Source organism: Magnolia sinica, chromosome 5, assembly GCF_029962835.1.
Source record: "Magnolia sinica isolate HGM2019 chromosome 5, MsV1, whole genome shotgun sequence".
NCBI lineage: Eukaryota > Viridiplantae > Streptophyta > Magnoliopsida > Magnoliales > Magnoliaceae > Magnolia > Magnolia sinica.
In genome coordinates this window covers 3,906,899-3,927,427 of record NC_080577.1, presented here as the reverse complement: position 1 = coordinate 3,927,427, position 20,529 = coordinate 3,906,899, and the positions used below count along the sequence as shown (strand labels likewise).

The window sequence follows — 20,529 nt, the reverse complement described above, 5'->3', positions numbered from 1 at the left end:
TGTATATACATATATAGTCATCTAGTGCAAATGTTTTCATTATAGCTATAGTGCAAACAAGTTGCATGGGCCCCACTGTTATGTGCTCATGACATTGACATCCACTCCAATCATCATGCACGCCATCCACTTTTGGCCATGGGCCCAAAAATCAGGCCAATCCAGAACAGTCGGGAGGGGGAGGACATGCCCTCTCAAGTATATCCAATGGTGTGGTCTGCCTAAGTCTTGGATTGGCCTGATTTTTGGGCCCATGGCGTTCAACATGGATAAGGTCGATGTCATGAATGCATCACAGTAGGGCCCACACAAATCGTTTGTACCCCAATTTTTGTGAGAACGTTTGCACTCTGATCATTTTCCATATGTACGTATGTACATGCACACATGCAGAATACATACATACACATGCTTCTTTTTTTTTGGTATGCTTATTCATGTGTATGCATGTAATGTGCATGGATCCTAACTCATGCATTGACGAATCAAGATAATTTAGCCTTCTTTAAAAACCCAGATTTCCGCTGTAAGCAGAAACCCGAAGGTGCATCTTAAGCCCATTACCCACTGCATGTAAGGTAAAAGAAACACATAAGACTACAATCCATCAGTTTTTTTAGGTTGGATGCCAAACCTCAAGGTCGTAAGAAACTGCTCATGACATTGGATCAAAAATCCAATCAACTAAATGGTTTTGATAAGATTGCCTCTCCATTTCCGTGATGTATAGGATCTGGAAATTCTAGTTGCCCCATTCTCTATGCTGATGATTTTCCAGTTGCAACTCTCAGGTGGAAAAGAACAATATCCAACCCCATGAAATCTTATAATGGTACACACACAAAAGGAAAACAAGAAGAAGATTATATTGTGTACGAATCACTCGTCAATATGTACGGTATGGGCTTACAATGAAACACTACAATATAGCCTTGTCCTTCACAGCTGCTATAACACTGCATAAACACATGGGAGAAGAGCACTTCTTTCTTAACTTGAACTTGTTTACCAGAAGTGACTGTATGTGACGGCCATAGTATATAAAAATGGTTACGTAACGGCCATAACCGTCACGCGTTACGGGGCTGAAATGGCCATTATGGAAAAAACTGCCTAACGGCCCCATAATGGTCCCGAAACAGTTTTTTCAAAAATAAAAATAAAAATGTTGTAACGGCTGTTATGGGGGCCGTAACGGCCGTTACCACCCATATCATAATGGTAACAACAGTAGCCGTTATGGCCACCATTACCGTTATGGAACACCTTGGAGTGACAGCAGGAGCATTAAGTTGGAGAGGAAACAAAAGATACAAGAAATTTTTGATAACCTAAGGTATCCAAGAATCTTGAGAGTCCAAAGTGGGAACAGTGACCCAAGTAGACTATTTGCACAACACTAACAAAGAAGGCTAATTTAGGCCATCAAATTTGGGGGAATCATCAATTATGCAAGAATCTTAGACAGTGGAACTTGACACGAAACCCAGGGTTAATTACAATGAATGTCTCTTAGGGCATGTTTGGTCCGTGGGAATAAATGGTATTGAATTGCATTAGATGGGTTTAACGCCATTATTGAACAATGATTGCATGTCTGGAAATACCATGGAATTTTGGCCATCCAATCCCCATGTTTGGGATAAAATTCTTGCTATGGGAAAAATACTGGATTAAGCAAAACCCCGTTTGGTGGACCATGGAATTTTAATCAACGAACCAAATTCATAACTGTATGTCAGTCACTTGAACACGTATATAACTAGAATGTCACGTGTAAAGGGTGTATATGGATGGACGGCATGGATAAAACATATGCATCAATGTGGGGCCCACATGTGTAGTGGATTTCAAAATCCACCGGAAATCCCACATGGGACCAAATGCAATTCCATCCCACCTAAGCCCATGTACCAAACAGGCCCTTAGCCCAATGGTGTGGTTTTGATTGCAAAGATCTTCTCTGATGTTATTCTATGATTGTGTCTTAATAGATAGTATATACTAGATCTTGGGCTTTTCTGTTAGTTGTCTTTTGCAGAGAGACCAATGGTAAAAGCAGAAAATGGAATCGAGTGATACCTGATGTAAAATGAAAATCCACTGTGCTTCATCAAAAGTGATTATGCATGGAGTAGAGACCAGTTGAATCTCAGCAATCAACACCTGCATTGGCTTTTAGGTTTCAATGACAATGAATAAGAACAAGCATAGTTATCTAAGATTATTAAGTTCAAATGGACCTGTTGCCTCGGAGGACAGGACAGAAGGCTTTCAACACTGAGCTTATCAATCACATGCGTATGTGCATGCAGATATAAAATAAATTACATAGCTGCATACATATGCATGCGATTGATAAAAAAACTAAAATTGAATAGCCATAATGATAGGACTAACCTGTACTTTTGTCTGCAAGATTGGTCAAATGGGTAAATGATGATATGCAACATCTGAAACATCAGTTGCCGGAAAAAAAGACGTCTGTATATCGACCATGAAAGCCAGAACCAGATGCTTCAGTATCTTTAAGAACAAAACAAAAACAACTTAGTCTTCTAATTCTTTCCTTGCCCTTTCGGCTAAACTTATTGGTAAAATCTGTCTATGGAACATTGGACGTGCTATCTCCACTTGAAGAAATATCCGTGGATTTGGGAACTTCGCTCCCTCTGACTACTCTGTTATAGATAACCTTAAACGACTGTGACCCATATGGCCTATTGAGCAAACTTATTGGCATTCTAAGAGTCTGCTTCCTGTTTCTTCTCCCCCTTATCAAAATGCTGAAGCTCCCCTCTCCGTCATTTTTATTACTGTTTCTCGGCATGTGCTTCTCACCATTGTTCTCAGTGTTTTCTTTTGGAACATTTACAGAAATCAGTTCGTTTTTAACCATTTCATTCTTATGAGAACCAGAGTCACCATCTTCTTGCTTATTTTCCAACGAATTTTCAGCTACTACACTCCCACTCTCTATGACTCCTGATACTGCATCACCATTTTCTTTCTTGATGTTTTTCCCTTCCTTAGTCTCCCCTGGAGGAGTTGAAGTCATGACTTCAAAATTGTCAGCCGGCATTTTTGACTCCAACGTGGGTTGAGTAACCGGTTCGATGACAGTTGGCAATACAGAGAATTCCATTGGATGACAGCCTGGCCATACTGTCCCTGGAATAAATTCTGATGTGTTCAGGTTCATGTTGCATTGCCATGGCATATGATTGGTATGAAACATATTGCTATTCATGGCAAAGGTGCCATTTGGTACTGCTTGGGGGTGTGGATAAGGAGGGTACATGAACGGCAAGGGATGTATAACATTAGGTGATCTTGGGGATGACACATAGGTGTGGTGAGGAGAGGAGCAAATGGGTGTAACTGTTGGAACAACAGCTGCAGGACCAGGGTGAAGGGTCATATTTACTGGCCACTGTGCAACTGCACCTGTTCCAGGGGGGAGACTAATATTCATTGGCACAGGGCCACGTATGGCTGCAGACGGACTGAAGGGAGCAGCTGATGCAGACAGCTTCCTGTTGGGGATGTCTTTCACCTCAACTGAATTTGGTGCTGAAGAATTCCCTTCCGGGTCATCGCCTCTGGCTCCCATGGTGCTGACCTTGTCATGATCCTCCCCGACTTGTGCATTAGAGCTTGAGTTATTCTCAGGCTCAACGCTGCCAGATGAAGCCTTCTCACAACCGCCTTCTGCTGATGCTTCGGAGCTTGACTCACTCTCCATCTGAATGCTTCTGGATAAATCATACCCTTGACTCTCTTTTCCATTGGTCGGATCAGTAGAACTAGTAATCACATCAGTCTGTGTGCTGCTGTCTACCTCATGATCCTCACCTCCAAGAGCATCAATGCTCAGATTGCCCTCTATACAGATATGGCCAGAAGCAACTGCACCTGGATCAGGAGAGACCATCACAGAAAGGTCATTTCTCTTTTCATCATTTGATTTGCCTTCTTCCTTCTTATCAACAGGTCCAGTTTCCTCCTTTCCATTAGCTATGGAATCAGGAACGCAATTCTGAGAGTTCTTTTCCTTTGCATTGTCTACTTCCGTTGCTTTAGACGCATCTTCCAGAGGATTGTCAGCAACGATCGGTTCTGTTGCTTCTTTTCCAGATTTTCCACTCGGTGGTTGTCTGTTGTCCAAAAGGTCTTCTTTCAGATTTCTGACTTGCATATTCTTAGCAATTGTGCCTGGCGGTGCCAATGCTACATCCTTGTAAGAAGGGGATCTCCCAAGAGTTATGGTCAAATTTTTCTTCATTTGAGCTGTAACTTCAGACGGATGCATGCGGTAATCATTCGATGCAGAACCTGGCCGAGGCTCTAGAGGTGAATTGGAAGTCTTACTATCATTTGTAGAGCCATCTGCCACCTCGGCATTACTTGACGAAGGTGCTGACTTGACCCTGTACGTCACAGACTTGACTATTTTACGGCTGAATTTGGCACCTCCAGGTGAGGAACTTTTCACAGGTTGATAGTCAGTGTAGCTTCCAGGAGTTACTGTTCGTTTTTTCAAGAGATAATAACGACTGTTTGGATAAGAATTACTTGCTTTGGAGAGGGAATTTTCAGTAATAACATCCTTCTTCTGATAATTATAGACCTTTCCAATATTTGCCCGTCTCTGTCGGAGTCTATACCCGGCTAGGCCAGCTGACCTTGGCCTTTGAACAGGTTGCCATCCATCTTCTCCCTCTGTGTTTGCTGCTGTTAACACTTCTTTGACAATGGTTGGCTGCACCTCAGCTACAACTTCTTCAACAGAATGTTTAGATTGAACCAGCAGAGCATTAGTTTGGTCATCCGTCGGGCTACTTTTAAGTTTAACAATTGGTTGCTTCTCTTCATCTGAAGCTGCGGCAAGTGAGTCTTTTGGAGAACTGTCAGAGCTTGGCAAGCTGAGGTTTTGGGTGGACCTTCCTTTAACCTGACATAAATTTTGACATAAAAAACAAAATCAACCTAAAATCTCTGGAAAAAGACAAACATCAAATTTAATAAAATTGAGGTAAGAAAATAGAACATGCTGTGGAACTTGAAGAATGGTGCATATCAGCAATCATTTTAATTCTTTCCAATATAATTATAGCTTTAGAAGATCATTAAAAGAGCTGATTTCCTCTTCTTCTTCTTCTTTTGGAAGATGGACTTAGCTTAAAACAGATTATTTTCCCAATCCCAACTTCATATTTCTCCACTAACCTATAATTCTCTTATGAGTCTCTCTATTCACAGAAATCTCTTAGGGATCTAATAGAAGCTATATATCTGATAGAATTATCTTTTCATACTCTCCCGGATTTCCAACATCTATTGGAATTACCTTTCTCCATTAGGATCATCCAATCATCATGTTTTCAGGCTACGATTCATCTATATTATAGACCACTGACGAGTAGTCTGCATTATGGTTTCAAATATCATCCTATACAACTCAGTATCGCCAAGTTACATCAGTTTCCATCCATAACGAAACAAGTCACCAGACAGATAAGGGACTCAAACCGAATGATACAAGACCAAAATGGACGAGTTGGGGTGATTTGTTAGTGGTACTGCTCCCCATGCAAGTCGCACTCCAAAACCATTATTTAAATCCTTGATATAGATCTCCTACAAAATGAGCTTTTTCTTTTTATTGAGGGACACCAATTTTTGTGGGCTTCAAGGACATTGAGGACATTCCTCTTCACAACAGCTAAGGCAGTCAATAATTTGCAAAATTTTGTCAAATCTGAAAGCAGCTTAAGAACATATACAGACTGGAGAAGAATCTCCATACCTTTGTCCCAAAACTTCTCTTTTTCCCTGACTCAGCATCTCTTCCTCTGATATCTTGATCGGGGTTTATGTAATCAAGCAAATCTGACACACTGTCAAGTAAAATAAATCAACAGTAGTAGCAAGAGTTATCACCTGTAAGGCTCATGAAAACAACAATGCTCAAATAAAATGAGCCAAACCTTTGTGTGTGAGTGTGTGTGCGAGGGGGGATGAATGTCCAAATACGAGCATGGTTATGTCTATTATCAGATGTCTTAAATTTGTCTATAATTGGGTCTGTCGATGGCATCAATAGACCACTCGATCCCATCGAGCATCCGTTGATCCCATCGACAACCCACCCGATCTCATCGAGAAAATCCCTATTTATTCTCTTTGCCCATTGGACTGTTTTTGGGTCCAAATCAATATGATCGAAGGTGGCTTCAATCCCATCGAAGAGCCTTCGATGGCTATCGATCACATCGACAGAAGCGCATGGTGTTGCGGAATTGCAGGAATTGTTTTCTATTCCGGGTGCAACATTATATATGGGTGTTATTACGGGATTAGGGTAATTCCAAGTACTCCTAAGCTATTCTAAGGATGGCAAAATGTTTTTGAGGGCTTAGGGAAGATGAAAAAGAGGGTTTTCGGATTATTGTAAGTGATTCCATCTCTTGTACTTTTGCTTTCATAGTGATTCGTTGTCGCTTTGTGCCGTGGTTTTTTCCCATAAGGGGTTTTCAACGTAAAAATGTGTATGCTTTGTGATTGCTTGTTTACGTTTGCTTAATCTCGTGTGATCCAAATTCGAGGTTTGTTTCCGCGAGTTCCCAACAAGTGGTATCGGAGAGTACGTTGGGATTCAAGTTCAAGTTGGCATCATGACAATTAAGGGATCAAACATGAAGTATGAAACAAAAAAGTTCACTGGGAAAAACAACTTCGAACTATGGAAAGTCATCTAGTTCAGTCAGGATTGCAACGTGCACTTCTTGGTATTGAGAAGCGTCCAACATCTATGAACGATGAAGAATGCGAAGAGCTTGAACAAATGAGCGAAAACCTCGGTCCAACTATGTTTGGCGGACGATGTATTTTACAATGTCTTGGATCAAAAGACCACCATGGGACTTTGGAAGATGTTAGATGGCTTGTATATGACGAAATCGTCGAATCGTCGTTATCTAAAGAAGCAATTCTATAATCTGAAGATGGCGGAGGGGTCGGATCTTAATCAACACATCAGCGCATTCAATCAAATCCTTTGCAAATTGACAAGCGTAGAAGTGAAGATGGGCAAGGAAGATCAAGCCCTAATTTTGTTGAACTTCCTTCTAAAGTCTCACGATAACTTCATAGACAGTATATGTCACGGTTGAGAGACCATTGATGTTGAGACTGTCATCTCAACTCTTCAGTCGAGGGTATTGAGAAAGAAGGACAATAGCGTTGATTCCTCCACAGATGTGTTGGTAACTAGGGAAAGGAATTCAGAGCGCGAGAATGGTAATTCTTCGCGTTCATGGTCCAAGTCTAAGGGCAAAGGGCGGATGAAGTGTTGGAACCGTGGAAGACGTGGGCATATGAGGAAGAATTGTTGGAATTCTAAAGCCCAAAAGGGAGATAAGGCAGATGAAGCGATGAAAGAGGCCAATGCAGTAGAGTCGAGTGAGGATGGAAACACCAATAATGTGTTGATTGCATTAAAATCCACCCATCTCAGCATTGAGTAGATTTTGGATATGGGGGCGTCAAACCACATGACCTCGCATCGGGATTGGTTCACCATATACAACAACCGTGCTGGTGGCCAGGTGTTTATGGGCATTGATGTTTCTTGTAAGGTCGTTGAAATTCGATCGATGCGCATCAGGATGTCTGATGGGATGGAACGCATCCTGACGAATGTGAGACACGTTCCTGACTACGAAAGAATCTGATCTCTCTGGATGCTCTCGCTATTGGGTGTAAATTCACCGGTTTTTATCGTATCCTGAAGGTTTCAAAAGGGGCACTCGTAGTGATGAAAGACGCATCGAAATGGTAACCTTTACAGGTTGATCGGGAATATCGTATCGGGTAGAGCTACAACGTCTGTAGGGGAGTCTACGTCGACACGTTTGTGGCATACACATCTAGGCCACATGAGTGAGCGCGGCATGAATGTACATTCTGATTGTTCCTTAATTCATACATTTAAAAGCATTGATTCGAATATATGTGAGCATTGTATTTTTGGTAAACAGTTAATGTTATCTTTTAAGTTGGGAAAACATGTTAGTAAGGATTGTTTAGATTATGTGCATTCTGATGTATGGGAGCCTTCACCCGTTGTTTCTGAAGGAGGGTCATCATTCTTTGTATCATTCATAAAATGACTATTTTAGAAAGGTGTGGGTGTACTTTATGAAATACAAGTCAGACATTTTTACAACCTTCAAAGTGTGGAAGACAGTAGTGGAAAAATAGTTAGAGCGGAGGTTTAAAATTTTGAGGACAAATAATGGAGGTGAATTCACTTCTAAAGAATTTAACAAGTTTTGTAAAGATGAAGGGATCGTGCGACATAACACAGTCAGGCATACACCAGAGCAGAATGGTGTAGCAGAACGAATGAATCGGACTCTATTGGAGAGATCCTGAAGAATATTGAGCAAAGCTAGGTTAGGCAAGGAGCTATGGATTAGGGTTGTTAACTCGGCTTGTTACCTAGTGAATCGGTCCCCGTCTACGTCAATCGGTTGTAAAATTCCAAAAGACGTGTGGAGTGGTTATGATGTTGATTACTCGGGGCTACGAGTTTTTGGTTGAGATGCTTACTCTCATGTACCGTCAGTTAAGAGAGATAAGCTAGACCAAATGGCTAAGAAGTGTATCTTTGTTGGCTATAGTGATGGTGTGAAGGGATACAGCTTGTATGACTGGGGTCACACGGAAGATCATGATTAGCCAAGACGTTAGGTTTGATGAGAATTATTTGTTTCTTAAGCAATATCACAAGGAATCAGAAAAATCAGCAGTGATGGGCGTTGAAATTGATAGGGGATGACTCGAACATTATATTCGCCCATGCGACAAATGAGGGGGACCCGTCCACCTTCCAGGAAGCATTGGATGATCCAAATGCTCAGAAGTAGATAGTGGTGATGCAAGATGAGATTGACTCTCTGTATAAGAATGAGATGTGGGAGCTGGTTGTAACATCCTTGATTTTCACTGTTTTGGATTTCCAAAAATCCATCAATTTTTATTTTTATTTTTATTTAATTAACCTAAATATTACTTAATGACCATTAGTACTCAATGTCAGTTTATACAGGGTGTACCAGTGAAGAACTGCACAAGTCCGGTTAATCATGTAACGTCCCGTCCAACCAGAACAGTGTACTGAGGGGTCCTCGTAAGATTTGCCGCAGGACCGTTCGGTTAAACTACTCATGGTTTGGTGCCATAACTAAATTAAGTTAGGATTAGCCCATTAGAGTAGACCAGTCGGGTTGTGATTGGGCCAAGTGCGGGCCGTTAAGCCAAATGACCATTTACACTTGGCAGCAGCCCGTGCGGGCTATACCGCGACATGGGAAGGTTAGAAAATTATAAAAATTGAGGGGAACATAGATCTCACTGGGCTTGAGGACCATCGCGGACCACGGACCCAGTGGACACCCAGAAGTGTAATCTGGCACTTGCCAGATGCGCCCCACCAATGCCAAAATTGGAATCTGGCACGTGTAAATAAAAACTGAAATGTGAGACATTTCAGCCGTCGGATTTCTTCATAATTTACAATGAGGGTCTAATGTATTTTTCTACGCCCGTCCACAAACTCTAAGACCCGATCGTGGTACGGTGACCGTTAATCGCGAATCAGACCCGTGCGACCAAACCCCATATTTGATCATCCCCAAATTTTGCATGACCCTTCATCGGGCCATGGAGCACTTATCCTATAAGTTTCATAGTCAAAGGACCACCAAAACTGCCCCGGTTATCCAAACAAGCTCTAGACCGCTCGTTAGTGGACCACAAATTCCAAAACTATAGAATAATGTCCATCCCATTGGGCTTGACGTCCATCGCGGGAATCGGACTTGGGTACTGTCCAGAACCGCTCAACTTGAGCCGAAGGACGAGTGCATGAGAAGTGCAAATACCCTAAAGGAAGGAATTGGAACTTAAGTGTATTGAGTCGTCCACTCTTATGCAAAGTTCAGGATTTCGGACCGTCGGTTTGCGACCAAACTTTACCCATGAAGTAAGGATATTTCCCTACTCATATCCGTATAGCCGCGGCCCCGATCGACCATCGGCGACCGTTGAACAGATTTCTCATCATATCTGTCGATCGGCGCATCCAAATGGCGGGCCGATCATATCCATACGTAAATCATCATTAGGGCTAACTATCCTACGGTGTATATTGACTTGTACACCTCATAGTGGGCCCTAGAGCTTAGAAAGACCCTCTCATAGGTCTAGTATAGTAAAAACCCAACACTTGGGGCCATTGTCACCAAATCTGGCATTATAAAAGGCCTTATTTGGGGCACCCACTCCCTCATACGAATTTGCCCTAAGGAGTAAAGGGAGAGAGGAGAGAAAAAGGAGAAGGAAGAGAGGAAGAAGAGAAAAGAGGAGAAAGAGAGAAGGAAGAAGGGAGAGAAAGGTGGGCCAAAGGGAGGTGAGATCTAAAAACCCCTCTTCCCTTTCCTCAAGAAACCCCACATCCACAAATGCAAGCGATTTCCATCCGATTAGGGAGGTAAGCACCCATCCTTTTTGTAATCCTTTGTGTTGAGCTAGGATTTGTATGAAATCCTAACATGCAAGTGTATTGTCTTAGGATTCCGGCCGATCAACATCGAGTTTGGCGCTTCTAGGTCGTTTTTCAAGATCTCAACTATCCATAGGTGCGGACTATTACTCCTAGGTGGTCTAGCACCAATTTCATTATGAGATTAATGATTTTGATTGCTTGGTCGATGTTTTTAGAGAATATAGAGAAAAACCTAGGATTTTATGCATATTGGAGTGGTGTGGAATTATATGTTTTATTTGATTTCCTCACATGATGTTGTTCTCGCTTCTTACATGACTTAATGTAACTTTGTTGATTACTTGTTGATGTCTTGTTGGATCGCTCTTATGATGTTGCCCTATAGCATGCATGCCTTAATTATTTCTTGTGCAAATTTGATTTCCATGAGTTGTGGGAAGTGAGCAACTTCCTCACTAACACACACAACACACATGCACCATTACTCATAAATCATGAGTCTGCTTAGTAGATAAATTTAAATTGTATGTGGGTGTGTGAGAATGTGATGATGATTTTGCTAGATGATGACCCTGTCTGTCGACTTGTGGTGGACCATCATCCAAACCCTAGGGTTGGTCAAGAAAGCAAGGAGAGCTGAGGCGGTCCCGTAGGTAGGACCGCCTTGAGGCTAAACCCGCGGATTTGGGCGAGTGCGTGTGGGCGACAGTAGTTGGACTACATGGGTTGCTTGCACCCGATGTCGTACCGCCATGTACTCGCCTGGGCTCGTGCGGTCTAGCCTACTGTCTGACCAACCATGTTTGTTAACCCTGTTTGCTCACATCTGTATGGAACCTGTGACACCCTACAACCGAGGTAGCCCATCAATAATCCACTGGAAAATGGTCCACAGCCTCGTGAGCCGGGCATGGTGGAATGGGACACTGTGTCCGAGCTGTCGGCCTACGCTGGGGTGACGCGCCTCCCCGTAGTGACCGCGAGCGACCCCACATTCAGCACCCCCATGTGCTTGAAGTCGGGGATGGGGGAAACCCGACGGGGTCAAGGACCGCGGGGTCTCGGCCTCACGCATTGGGGGGCCTTGGCCTCGCATCTAGTTCAGGGCATATGATATGTGGGGTGTGACAGATTTCCAAACCTGCTGGATAAATGGACTTAACTAATAACTCGGCTAACACGATCGCATCGCATCGCACTAGTAGGGTAGCGACTCGGCAGTCGAGGTCGCACTGAGGGAGTGTTGGCATTGGCGATCGTTAGATGTTGTCGCACGAGGGAGCGTTGTTGTGAGGGCATGCATCATATCATGCTTCATACATGCGCATTAATAAGATTACTTAGATGTGTGTGATTGTATGCTTTTCATTAAGACCATATTAAAATTGATGCATATGATAACTTGAGATTAATAGCCCCCACTGAGTTGATCACTCACTCCCACTCTGGGACGGTGTTTTAAAACACCAACCAGACCCGTTCATAGATGCAGGTAATACAGATTTCATGGAGCCTGGCGATGCGAACCTCGAGGAGGAGGACGAGTTCCCTTACTTCCAGTTGATGAGTAGGACCTCGTCGGATCAGTAGATGGGTCGTTGGATCGCTGCGCAAAGGGCTCAGCTCTATTCTCTCTGGCCATATTACTCTTTTGTGTTTTTGTTGGGTGACACCATGTGCGACCCTTTATTATTTTTTCTTGGTCATGTATATGTGTGTATATATAAATATGCTAGTTCTCTTTCATTTCAGTCGACAGGTGCATTTGTGCTTCATGTTCCAGGAACTCCAGGCTGCGCATTTAAACCCGATTAAATGCATATTAAAGAAAATCGATTTTAAGTGACCCCGGGAACTCGGGAGTCGAGCGTATGCATGACCCCCGATTTTCAGGGTGTTACACTGGTGAAGCTCTCTGTTAGGCGTAAAGCAACCGGGTCCAAGTAGATTTACAAGAAAAAACTGGACAAATACAAGACAAGGTTGGTAGCGAAGAGGTATGCTCAGAAAAAAGGTATCGACTTCAGTGAGATATCCGCGCCGATTGTCAAGTAAGTACTTATTAGGTTTGTGTTGGTGCAGGTTGCCCAATGCAACCTTGAGCTAGAATAGATGGATGCAAATATTATTTTCTTACATGGGGAATTAGAAGAGCAAATCTACATGAAGCAACCAGAGGAATTCGAAGAAAAGGGATCAGATAATAATGCTTGCAAGTTGAGAAGGTCGTTGTACAACCTTAAACAGTCGCCTAGGCAGTGATACAAGAAGTTTGATACTTTCATGATGAGCCGGTAGTTTATCAGGAGTAAATATGATCGTTGTGTCTACCTTAAGACACTGAGTGATGGAGTATTCATTCTATTAGTATTATATATTGATGACATACTTATCGCCAGTCAAAGCATGTCTGAAATCAATATATTGAGGACACAGTTGTTAGGGTCATTTGAAATAAAAGATCTAAAGGTTGCAAAGAAGATTATCGGCGTAGACATACATAGAGATAGACAAATGAGTACATTATAGTTATCTCAGGCAGAATACCTTGAGAATGTATTGGTGAAGTTTGGGATGGGCAAGGCCAAGCCAATTAGCACACCCCATGTTGCTCACTTCAACCTTTCTTCAGAGCAATGTCCCATCATAGATGAAGAAAAACAGGTTGTCTCGTATTCCTTATTCGAGCATAGTTGGCAGTTTGATGTATGTCATGGTCCCTACGAGACCGGATATTTCACATGCAATCGGTGTTGTAGCAGATACATGTCAAACCCCGGCAAGCAACATTAGGAGGCAGTGAAATGGCTACTTCGTTATTTACGAGGTACAGTGGACTATGTCTGGACATTTCAGAAATCAGAGGGAAAGCTTGTTGGCTATGTTGATTCAGATTACACAGGGAATGTGGACAACAGAAGGTCGACCTCCGGTTACTTATTTATATTAGTGGGTGGTGCGGTTAGTTGGATGTTGAAGCTTCAGTCTGCGGTTGCTCTTTCCACAACAAAAGCTGAGTATATGACATTAATAGAAGCATTCAAGGAAGGTGCTTGGTTACGTGGAATGATGAACAAACTTAGGCTTCAGCAAGAGGTCGTACCAATTAATTGTGATAGCGAAAGCGCGATCAATTTGGCGAAGAATTTGGTTTATCATTTTAGAACTAAACATATTGATGTTCGTCAACATTTTATCTGACAGGTGCTTGAAGAAGGCGGTGTCACTCCAAAGAAGATTCACACGAGCGTGAATCCAATGAATATACTGACAAAGGTAGTTCCCATAGAGAAGTTCCGATTTTGTTCGACTTCTATGGGTCTGGCGAAAGGTTGATGATGACAGAGTGTGCATGAAAAGCGACAACGATGGTGAAGCTATGATAGAGGTGATTAGAGATGGAGCCGTGGTTTGTGACAATTGAAGACATGGTGGAGATTGTTATCGGATGTCTTAAATTTGTCTGTAATTGGGTCTGTTGATGGCATCAACATACCACTCAATCCTATTGAGCAACTGTTGATCCCATCGACAGCCCACTCAATCTCATCGAGAAAATCTCGATTTATTCCCTTTGGTCGTTGGACTGTTTTTGGGTCCAAATCGATATGATCGAAGGTGACTTCAATCCCATTGAATAGCCTTCGATGGTTGTCAATCCCATCAACAGAATCGTGCAGTTTTGCAGAATTACGGGAATTGTTTCCTATTCCGGGTGTGACACTATATGTGGGTGTTATTGCGAGATTGAGGTGATTCCAAGTTTTTTTAAGCTATTCCAAGGAGGGAAAAACATTTTCAGGGGCTTAGGGAAGACAAAAACAAGGGTTTTCAGATTATTATAAGTGATTCCATTTCCTGTACTTTTGCTTTCATAGTGATTCGTTGTTGCTTTGTGCCGTGGTTTTTTCCCGCAATGGTTTTTCCATGTAAAAATGAGTGTGCTTTGTTATTGCTTGATTTCGTTTGCTTAATCTCATGTGATCCGAATTTGGGGTTTGCTTCTGTGGATTCCCAACAATGTCTGCATAGGCATGTGTGTGCACCTGAGTTCACAGGTGCTTCTATCTGAACATGCACAGTAGCTCCCTTCTAAATGCCAACATTAATAGTGAATGCAAATAGCATAGTACTAATTCCATTCCGATAACTACAATTTTTCAATTCATTTGACAAAAGTAAACTCCATTGAAAAGCTAATTATACCTTAGGTGGCCTTTGCTGGCAATGGATGCATCAGGCTTCCGCGTCCCATTTCGAGCAGCTTCTTGTTGCTCAAAAGCCTTGGACTCGAAATACTCAAGCCAAGCAGCAGCATCCTGCAATTGAATAACTAAATTTTGAGAAGTATCGCATGGATGACACTTAGTTTGTAGCTCAATTGGATTGGAGTTATTTTAAAATTAACCTTGAGATTCTGGTATGTCACAGGTATGTAACCCCAAAATGAAAATTCATATTGAACAAACTCATAAGAAAGCTACCTGTGTACGAAGGTCATCTGGACCGAGCTTGGCCCGAAGTATTTGCAAGGTTGTCTGCTCATGCTGAACACTCAAAGGGTACGCTTCCATAAGTGAAAGAGCTATGGCTATTGCATGGTAACTTGCTGCAGTCTGAAGAGCATTGAAAACAGAGATAAATTAGTTCTCAAAAGTACACGAGATATTTTGTTAAAAACTGAATTTTGCGTGGAAAGTCTTCAGAGTAGAATAAAATTTTTGAAACGTGCTCCAGAGTCACTTGAATATATTGGCAATTTTGCACGGGAAACTACTGGAAGTTATATATCGCTCAAGCACAAAGATTCGGTCCAAGGTTGTCAGTAGTGCTGGAGAAATGTGTATGATTGGAAAACGTGCATACAAAATTCTACGTACAGATATTCTAGAACTGAATGATAGAGTGGGAGAATACTCAGCTGTAGTACTTTTTATGAGTTTTGTATGAAAGAATACAAGGAAGTAAAAATAGAACAGGACCTGAATGTGGTCTGGACCAAGTAACCTTTGGTTACATTTCAGAGCTTTGTGGAGATATCTAAGGGCCACATGTACATTTCCCAGGCCTTCCTCCATCATAGCAACATTGATATATGTAGCTGCTGTGTTTGGATGGGATGGACCACAAGTAAGATGTAAAAGATACAGTGCTCGCTTCACATACCTGATTCACAGAAAATATGATTACAAGTGTGAGAACAAATATCTTCATAATAGGATGGCAATCGATGCCTTAGTTAAGATGGATATCGTATGACACAGCTTTGAAATGTCTCAATAAAGAAAATTAAATTGGAGATAAAGTATATAGTTTGTACTTTGTTTGTAGTAAAAACATTAGCTTGAAATATGCTCATGCGAAACCTTTTCTGGAAATGCTTTGATTAAAAGAGACAACTTATACAACAACTTACTTTAGAGCCAGCTCTGTGTGTTGAAGCCGATAGTAGAACACTGCAAGGTCCCCATAACTCTTCATGGTATCTGGATGGTCAAGTCCAAGTTCTCTCTCATTGATATCCAAAGCTTTTTGTTGGTAAATTGTGGCCTGCGGATGGGATAAGTACTTGCATGAAACCTTATCTGGAAATGCTTTGTTAAAATAAACACCCCGACTTGAGGGTTGAATCAAGAAAATAGGGAAAACCACATATAAAAAAATCATCATGCATCATATGGGACCAAAAGGATGAAACTTTGAGATGTCTAAAGAGTCGCGAACTCATGATGCATGGAATAAACAAAGTGGTTCAACAATTGAATATCGGTTTGAATTATTATATCTTTATCTGGACTCTTGAGGGATCATTGGAAAAGTTGATGAGGGTGTGGAAGGGGGTGTCCATATCCATAGATCCTTAAGGACATGGACTACCATGATCTGGAGTGTTGTTTATTTTTTTCATTTTGTTATGTGTGGATAGGGTGGTTCATGGATGTTGAGATTGTATTTGGATGACATCTCTTGGAAGTACTTTTTTCTTTATGACTGCACTGCAGCAGCATATATTGAAGAGGAGAGCTCTGGAATGTGTGCCAAATGGCATACATGCATGAGATCTGGGCCCTATAATATGCAGGTCCTAAAATGTGAAAGTGTGCTCTACCGAAATTTGGGTATAGTCCGAAAATGTGAACACACTCTCTTCTGGAATCCAGGCTATATGCTGGTGAGGTGCACCATCTGGGATATGATTGCAGTGTGGATGTCAAGTAGAGAGCATTTTTGTGGAAGCCTTTCCCCAAGGAAAGCAGCATTCCAACCTACAAGATGGACACAATATTTTCTTTTCGTGGACACCTATGTCTAAAGTGATAGCTGCATCCAAACAGTCGAAAGGTTACCTGCAACGGTGCATCCATGTAAAAACTTGGTTGTTTCAAAATGCTCTCCCTTCATCTAATCTTTTTATCTTTTAATTAAAAAAATTATCACACTACAAAAATAATAATAATAAAGAAACTTTCCACCTTTAAATCCAGTTATACACTCATAGCCCTAAGGATGCTCACAGGAAATGAGTCTCAGTCGATGATCAAGGATATTGTGTATCATTTAAATATCCAAAGGCTAAGTTAGAATTTAGACCTGATTAAAATCTCCAGTATGATAGAGAACTACTGCCAGAAGACTGTAGGCTCCAGCTGTCATCCGATGGTAAGGACCACATACTACTACAAGCTTTGCTAGAGCCTGCATGTGCACAAAACAGATGACAATAATGTGAGAAGAAGCACTCAAATGAAGCGCCAGCACCTGTTATGATATTGATGAAATAGAAATGACCGAGAAATACAATACCTTTGTACCATAGCTGACTGCATCTTCAAGTTTTCCCTTGTCTAGAGCTGTTTTCGATGACTCCAAAAGTTGCCGCCCATCTGCTGACGAACATGCAACTTGCTGCAGAGGAAATCAAATGCAATTCGTATGGACCCTTTCAATTGTCTTAATCATGTCCTAGAAAACATAAGAATCTGGATCATGGTTCAAAAAAGTGGGGGACAGCTAACCTTATGCACAGGTACCAAGCTAACAATGTCTGCCTTCTGAAAAGGGTTTGTAGAATCCATATCAAAGTCCCTGGGAGCCAGCTCAATACCCACCTGAAGAAATGCAAATGCATTGATGTCTCTGTCGCAGTGACTAACTGCAGATCATCGCCAGGCATTGAAATTAACAGGCAAGAACCCATTACCTTATGGCATAATCCCCGTAAAATGGCGAATTTCCTTACATCTCGGAAGTTCATGCTGTTCAGTTCCCATTCATATCTCTTTAACAAGAACATCTCCAGCCATTTCCACACGAGAGCATGAATGTGGCAAGGGGGATCTGATTCTCCAACTTCAGGAATCCCAAGCATCATGTTTAGAGCTGCAGCTATTGATACAGCTAAATCTCCACTATCAACAGTGGCTGCAATCACTGCTTGCAAAATGTGCTTGAAAGCTCTTACTATCATCTCATGAATGCAGAGTGACTGCACATGCGAAAGCTTTTCTGAAAGCTTAACCTGGTTAAAAGAAGGAACACAATGCATCACTCAAAGCCAAGAAATTGTAGTCAGCAGTCAAGGCATAAAAATCCAAGATTCTTAATGGTTATTTCTTCTGAAAAAACTGTGCCGGGCTGTAGTTGTATATTTCTTATCACAACAACAGCAGTAGAAAGATGAAGAAAGGTAAGATACTTACAACACGACCCAGAGAGCGCATTTGCAGGCCTCTAGTATGCATAAAATCAGTCAGAGTCCGTCCATCAACGGGAGAAAGCTCCAAGGAACCAAAATCTGCAACCTGAAATACATCACACAGGATAATTACTGAAGATCATGGTCACAATATTTAGATGCAGTAAAAATAAATTGTTGTTGGAATCATTCCAAGCTTACCAGCTTTGGAAGAGCTACTTCGTCATAATATTTCTGAGCCATCTCAATTAGTTCCTGCAGAGACTGTCAATAACAAGTGGAAGATCATCAGTGTTTCTTGACAAAAACCTGTTGCATAAAATTGCAGAAACCTCATGCAAAATTTAGATTACTTAAAACAACACCTATCTAAAACACGGCATGGGCATTTTTTGTAGAGACAGAAATCCAATGATCTTGTTAAGGATAAGTAACATACAAACAACAAAAAGGTACTCAGAATCTACAGCAGCAATAAGAAAAGGTTTCTTTTCTATTAAGAAACTAGTCTAAAAATATGAACAAGGAGATTATAAAGGCTCAAATGCAGGGGGCATTCTAATAGCTTCATCTGTTATATTACTTTGTAGTGGATCTTATTTCTATCATCGGAGCTTTGATAAGCCCACACGTGTACAAGTCAGCTAATGCACACGCCATCACCTATGCCAGCTTGGAAGACAGGTAAGATATCCAATCCAACCATCGGAAAGGCACCAATATTTAGATTCTCCATCCCAAGAATTGGGTCGGTCCACTAGTCAGATAGGCCACAATTAATTGAACAAGTGCACGGTTGTGAAAAAAAAAAGGGCGGAAGTTTTCTAACCCATCCACTTTTTTCTATCATGGCACACCTACTGAGCAGACCACCTTTATCTTTCAGCAGTAGCGTCTACACAGTGAGGCCCACATGGTGGATGGCTTGGATATTGCACCTGTCTGCTGCATTGGCAATTGTAGGGGCATGTTCATTAGCTGACTGGTAAACGCATGTGGGCTTAGCAAAGCTCTCTATAATCAACACAAGCCACGAAAAACATGTAATGTATTTCTTGTCGTATACAATGAAAATGCATCAGAGATGTAAGCATTGGAGTAAAACAGTAATTACCATAATCCAGACACTCATTCTAATACATACCTTACGATGAAGTCCTGTCTCTGATTCTTTTAATCGGGTAAAAGCTGGATCTGGTAATAATTTTTTCAGTACCAGCTCATTCTCAGTCGCCTTGGTTTCACGTTGGGACTCTATAGAAGGAGATTTAGCATTCTCAATCTCCCCACCAACTACCATATTGGGAGACTTTCCATCACTGGGTAATGTACTTTGACTGCTGGCCTCTGTCTTCTTCAGTGAATTTTTAAGTGATCGAAGAGGCTTCCCAAGCCCCTCAACAGTTGATTTATTTTTAGTCTTCTCACCAGACTGTTTCTTATCCTTTTCTGCAGTGATTTGATCCTGCAAATGTTGTATCCAGCAAGCTCCAAGTTCCCATCTCATGAAAATGTCTCGGTGAGGTTCCTCTTCCTGAAGCTTTGCTAGACTCCTTTCCAACACTCTCTTCACAATATCACGGGCAGAATTGAGCTCTTCACATTCTGAGTTCAGTGAATGGGGCAGTGTTCTGATGTGTCCTGGTGCTGGTCTTCTGTGAAGAAGCATCCTTAAGCTGAAATCCACAAACATTTCCATTAGCACCTAAATGGTCGCATTTTGGAGAAAGACTTCCTAAAAATCTGAGGCCGTGTTTGGTAGACGCCTGAAAATGAGTTGATCTCAATTTAGGTAACAGTAATTATGTATTAGAGATCTTGATCTTTAATACATAATGAGTTCATATTAACAGTGATAATGTATTAGAGATCAAGATCTCTAATACATAATTACTGGTAACTAAAATTAGATGAACTCATTTTTAGGCGTCTACCAAGCAGAACCTAAGACAATAGAATGATAAAAGCATTTTGAAAAAAAAAAAAAAGGAAGAAGAAGAAGAAAAAGGACCTGTTAATATTCAAGGCATTGGCACCTCCCTCAGGCTGATCATTGATGTCAACGCTTTGCAGTGGACCAGTTTTGCTTTCTTTATTGCCGTCAACTTTCACAACAACAATGTAACCACAGTATCTTACATTGATTACACCTAGAGTGGCAACATCCTGCACTTGAAATCCCACAATCTAATTGATAAGCAGCCCCTAAAAAAATCTAATTGTTTGCATGAACATGTTTGATTCCACATTCACATCTCTA

The 20,529-nt window shown here is 41.5% G+C and overlaps 1 protein-coding gene across 2 annotated transcripts in view; it reads right to left on the bottom strand.

Annotated features, from left to right (window-relative positions):
- The window catches only part of LOC131245166 (protein REDUCED CHLOROPLAST COVERAGE 1), a 34,618-nt gene that overhangs the window by 305 nt on the left and 13,784 nt on the right, over window positions 1–20,529 (bottom strand). For both annotated transcript variants that reach the window (XM_058244437.1, XM_058244436.1), the window contains exons 11-24: window positions 20,281–20,435; window positions 19,414–19,945; window positions 18,471–18,533; window positions 18,274–18,375; window positions 17,775–18,092; window positions 17,590–17,682; window positions 17,378–17,479; window positions 17,165–17,269; window positions 15,990–16,123; window positions 15,556–15,739; window positions 15,058–15,189; window positions 14,780–14,892; window positions 5,810–5,900; window positions 2,083–4,954 (exon numbers count right to left, since the gene is read on the bottom strand). In XM_058244437.1, the coding sequence (XP_058100420.1) occupies window positions 2,606–4,954; window positions 5,810–5,900; window positions 14,780–14,892; window positions 15,058–15,189; window positions 15,556–15,739; window positions 15,990–16,123; window positions 17,165–17,269; window positions 17,378–17,479; window positions 17,590–17,682; window positions 17,775–18,092; window positions 18,274–18,375; window positions 18,471–18,533; window positions 19,414–19,945; window positions 20,281–20,435 (4,473 nt within the window). In that variant the 3' untranslated portion in view covers window positions 2,083–2,605. The remainder of the gene's footprint in view (window positions 1–2,082; window positions 4,955–5,809; window positions 5,901–14,779; window positions 14,893–15,057; window positions 15,190–15,555; window positions 15,740–15,989; window positions 16,124–17,164; window positions 17,270–17,377; window positions 17,480–17,589; window positions 17,683–17,774; window positions 18,093–18,273; window positions 18,376–18,470; window positions 18,534–19,413; window positions 19,946–20,280; window positions 20,436–20,529) is intronic.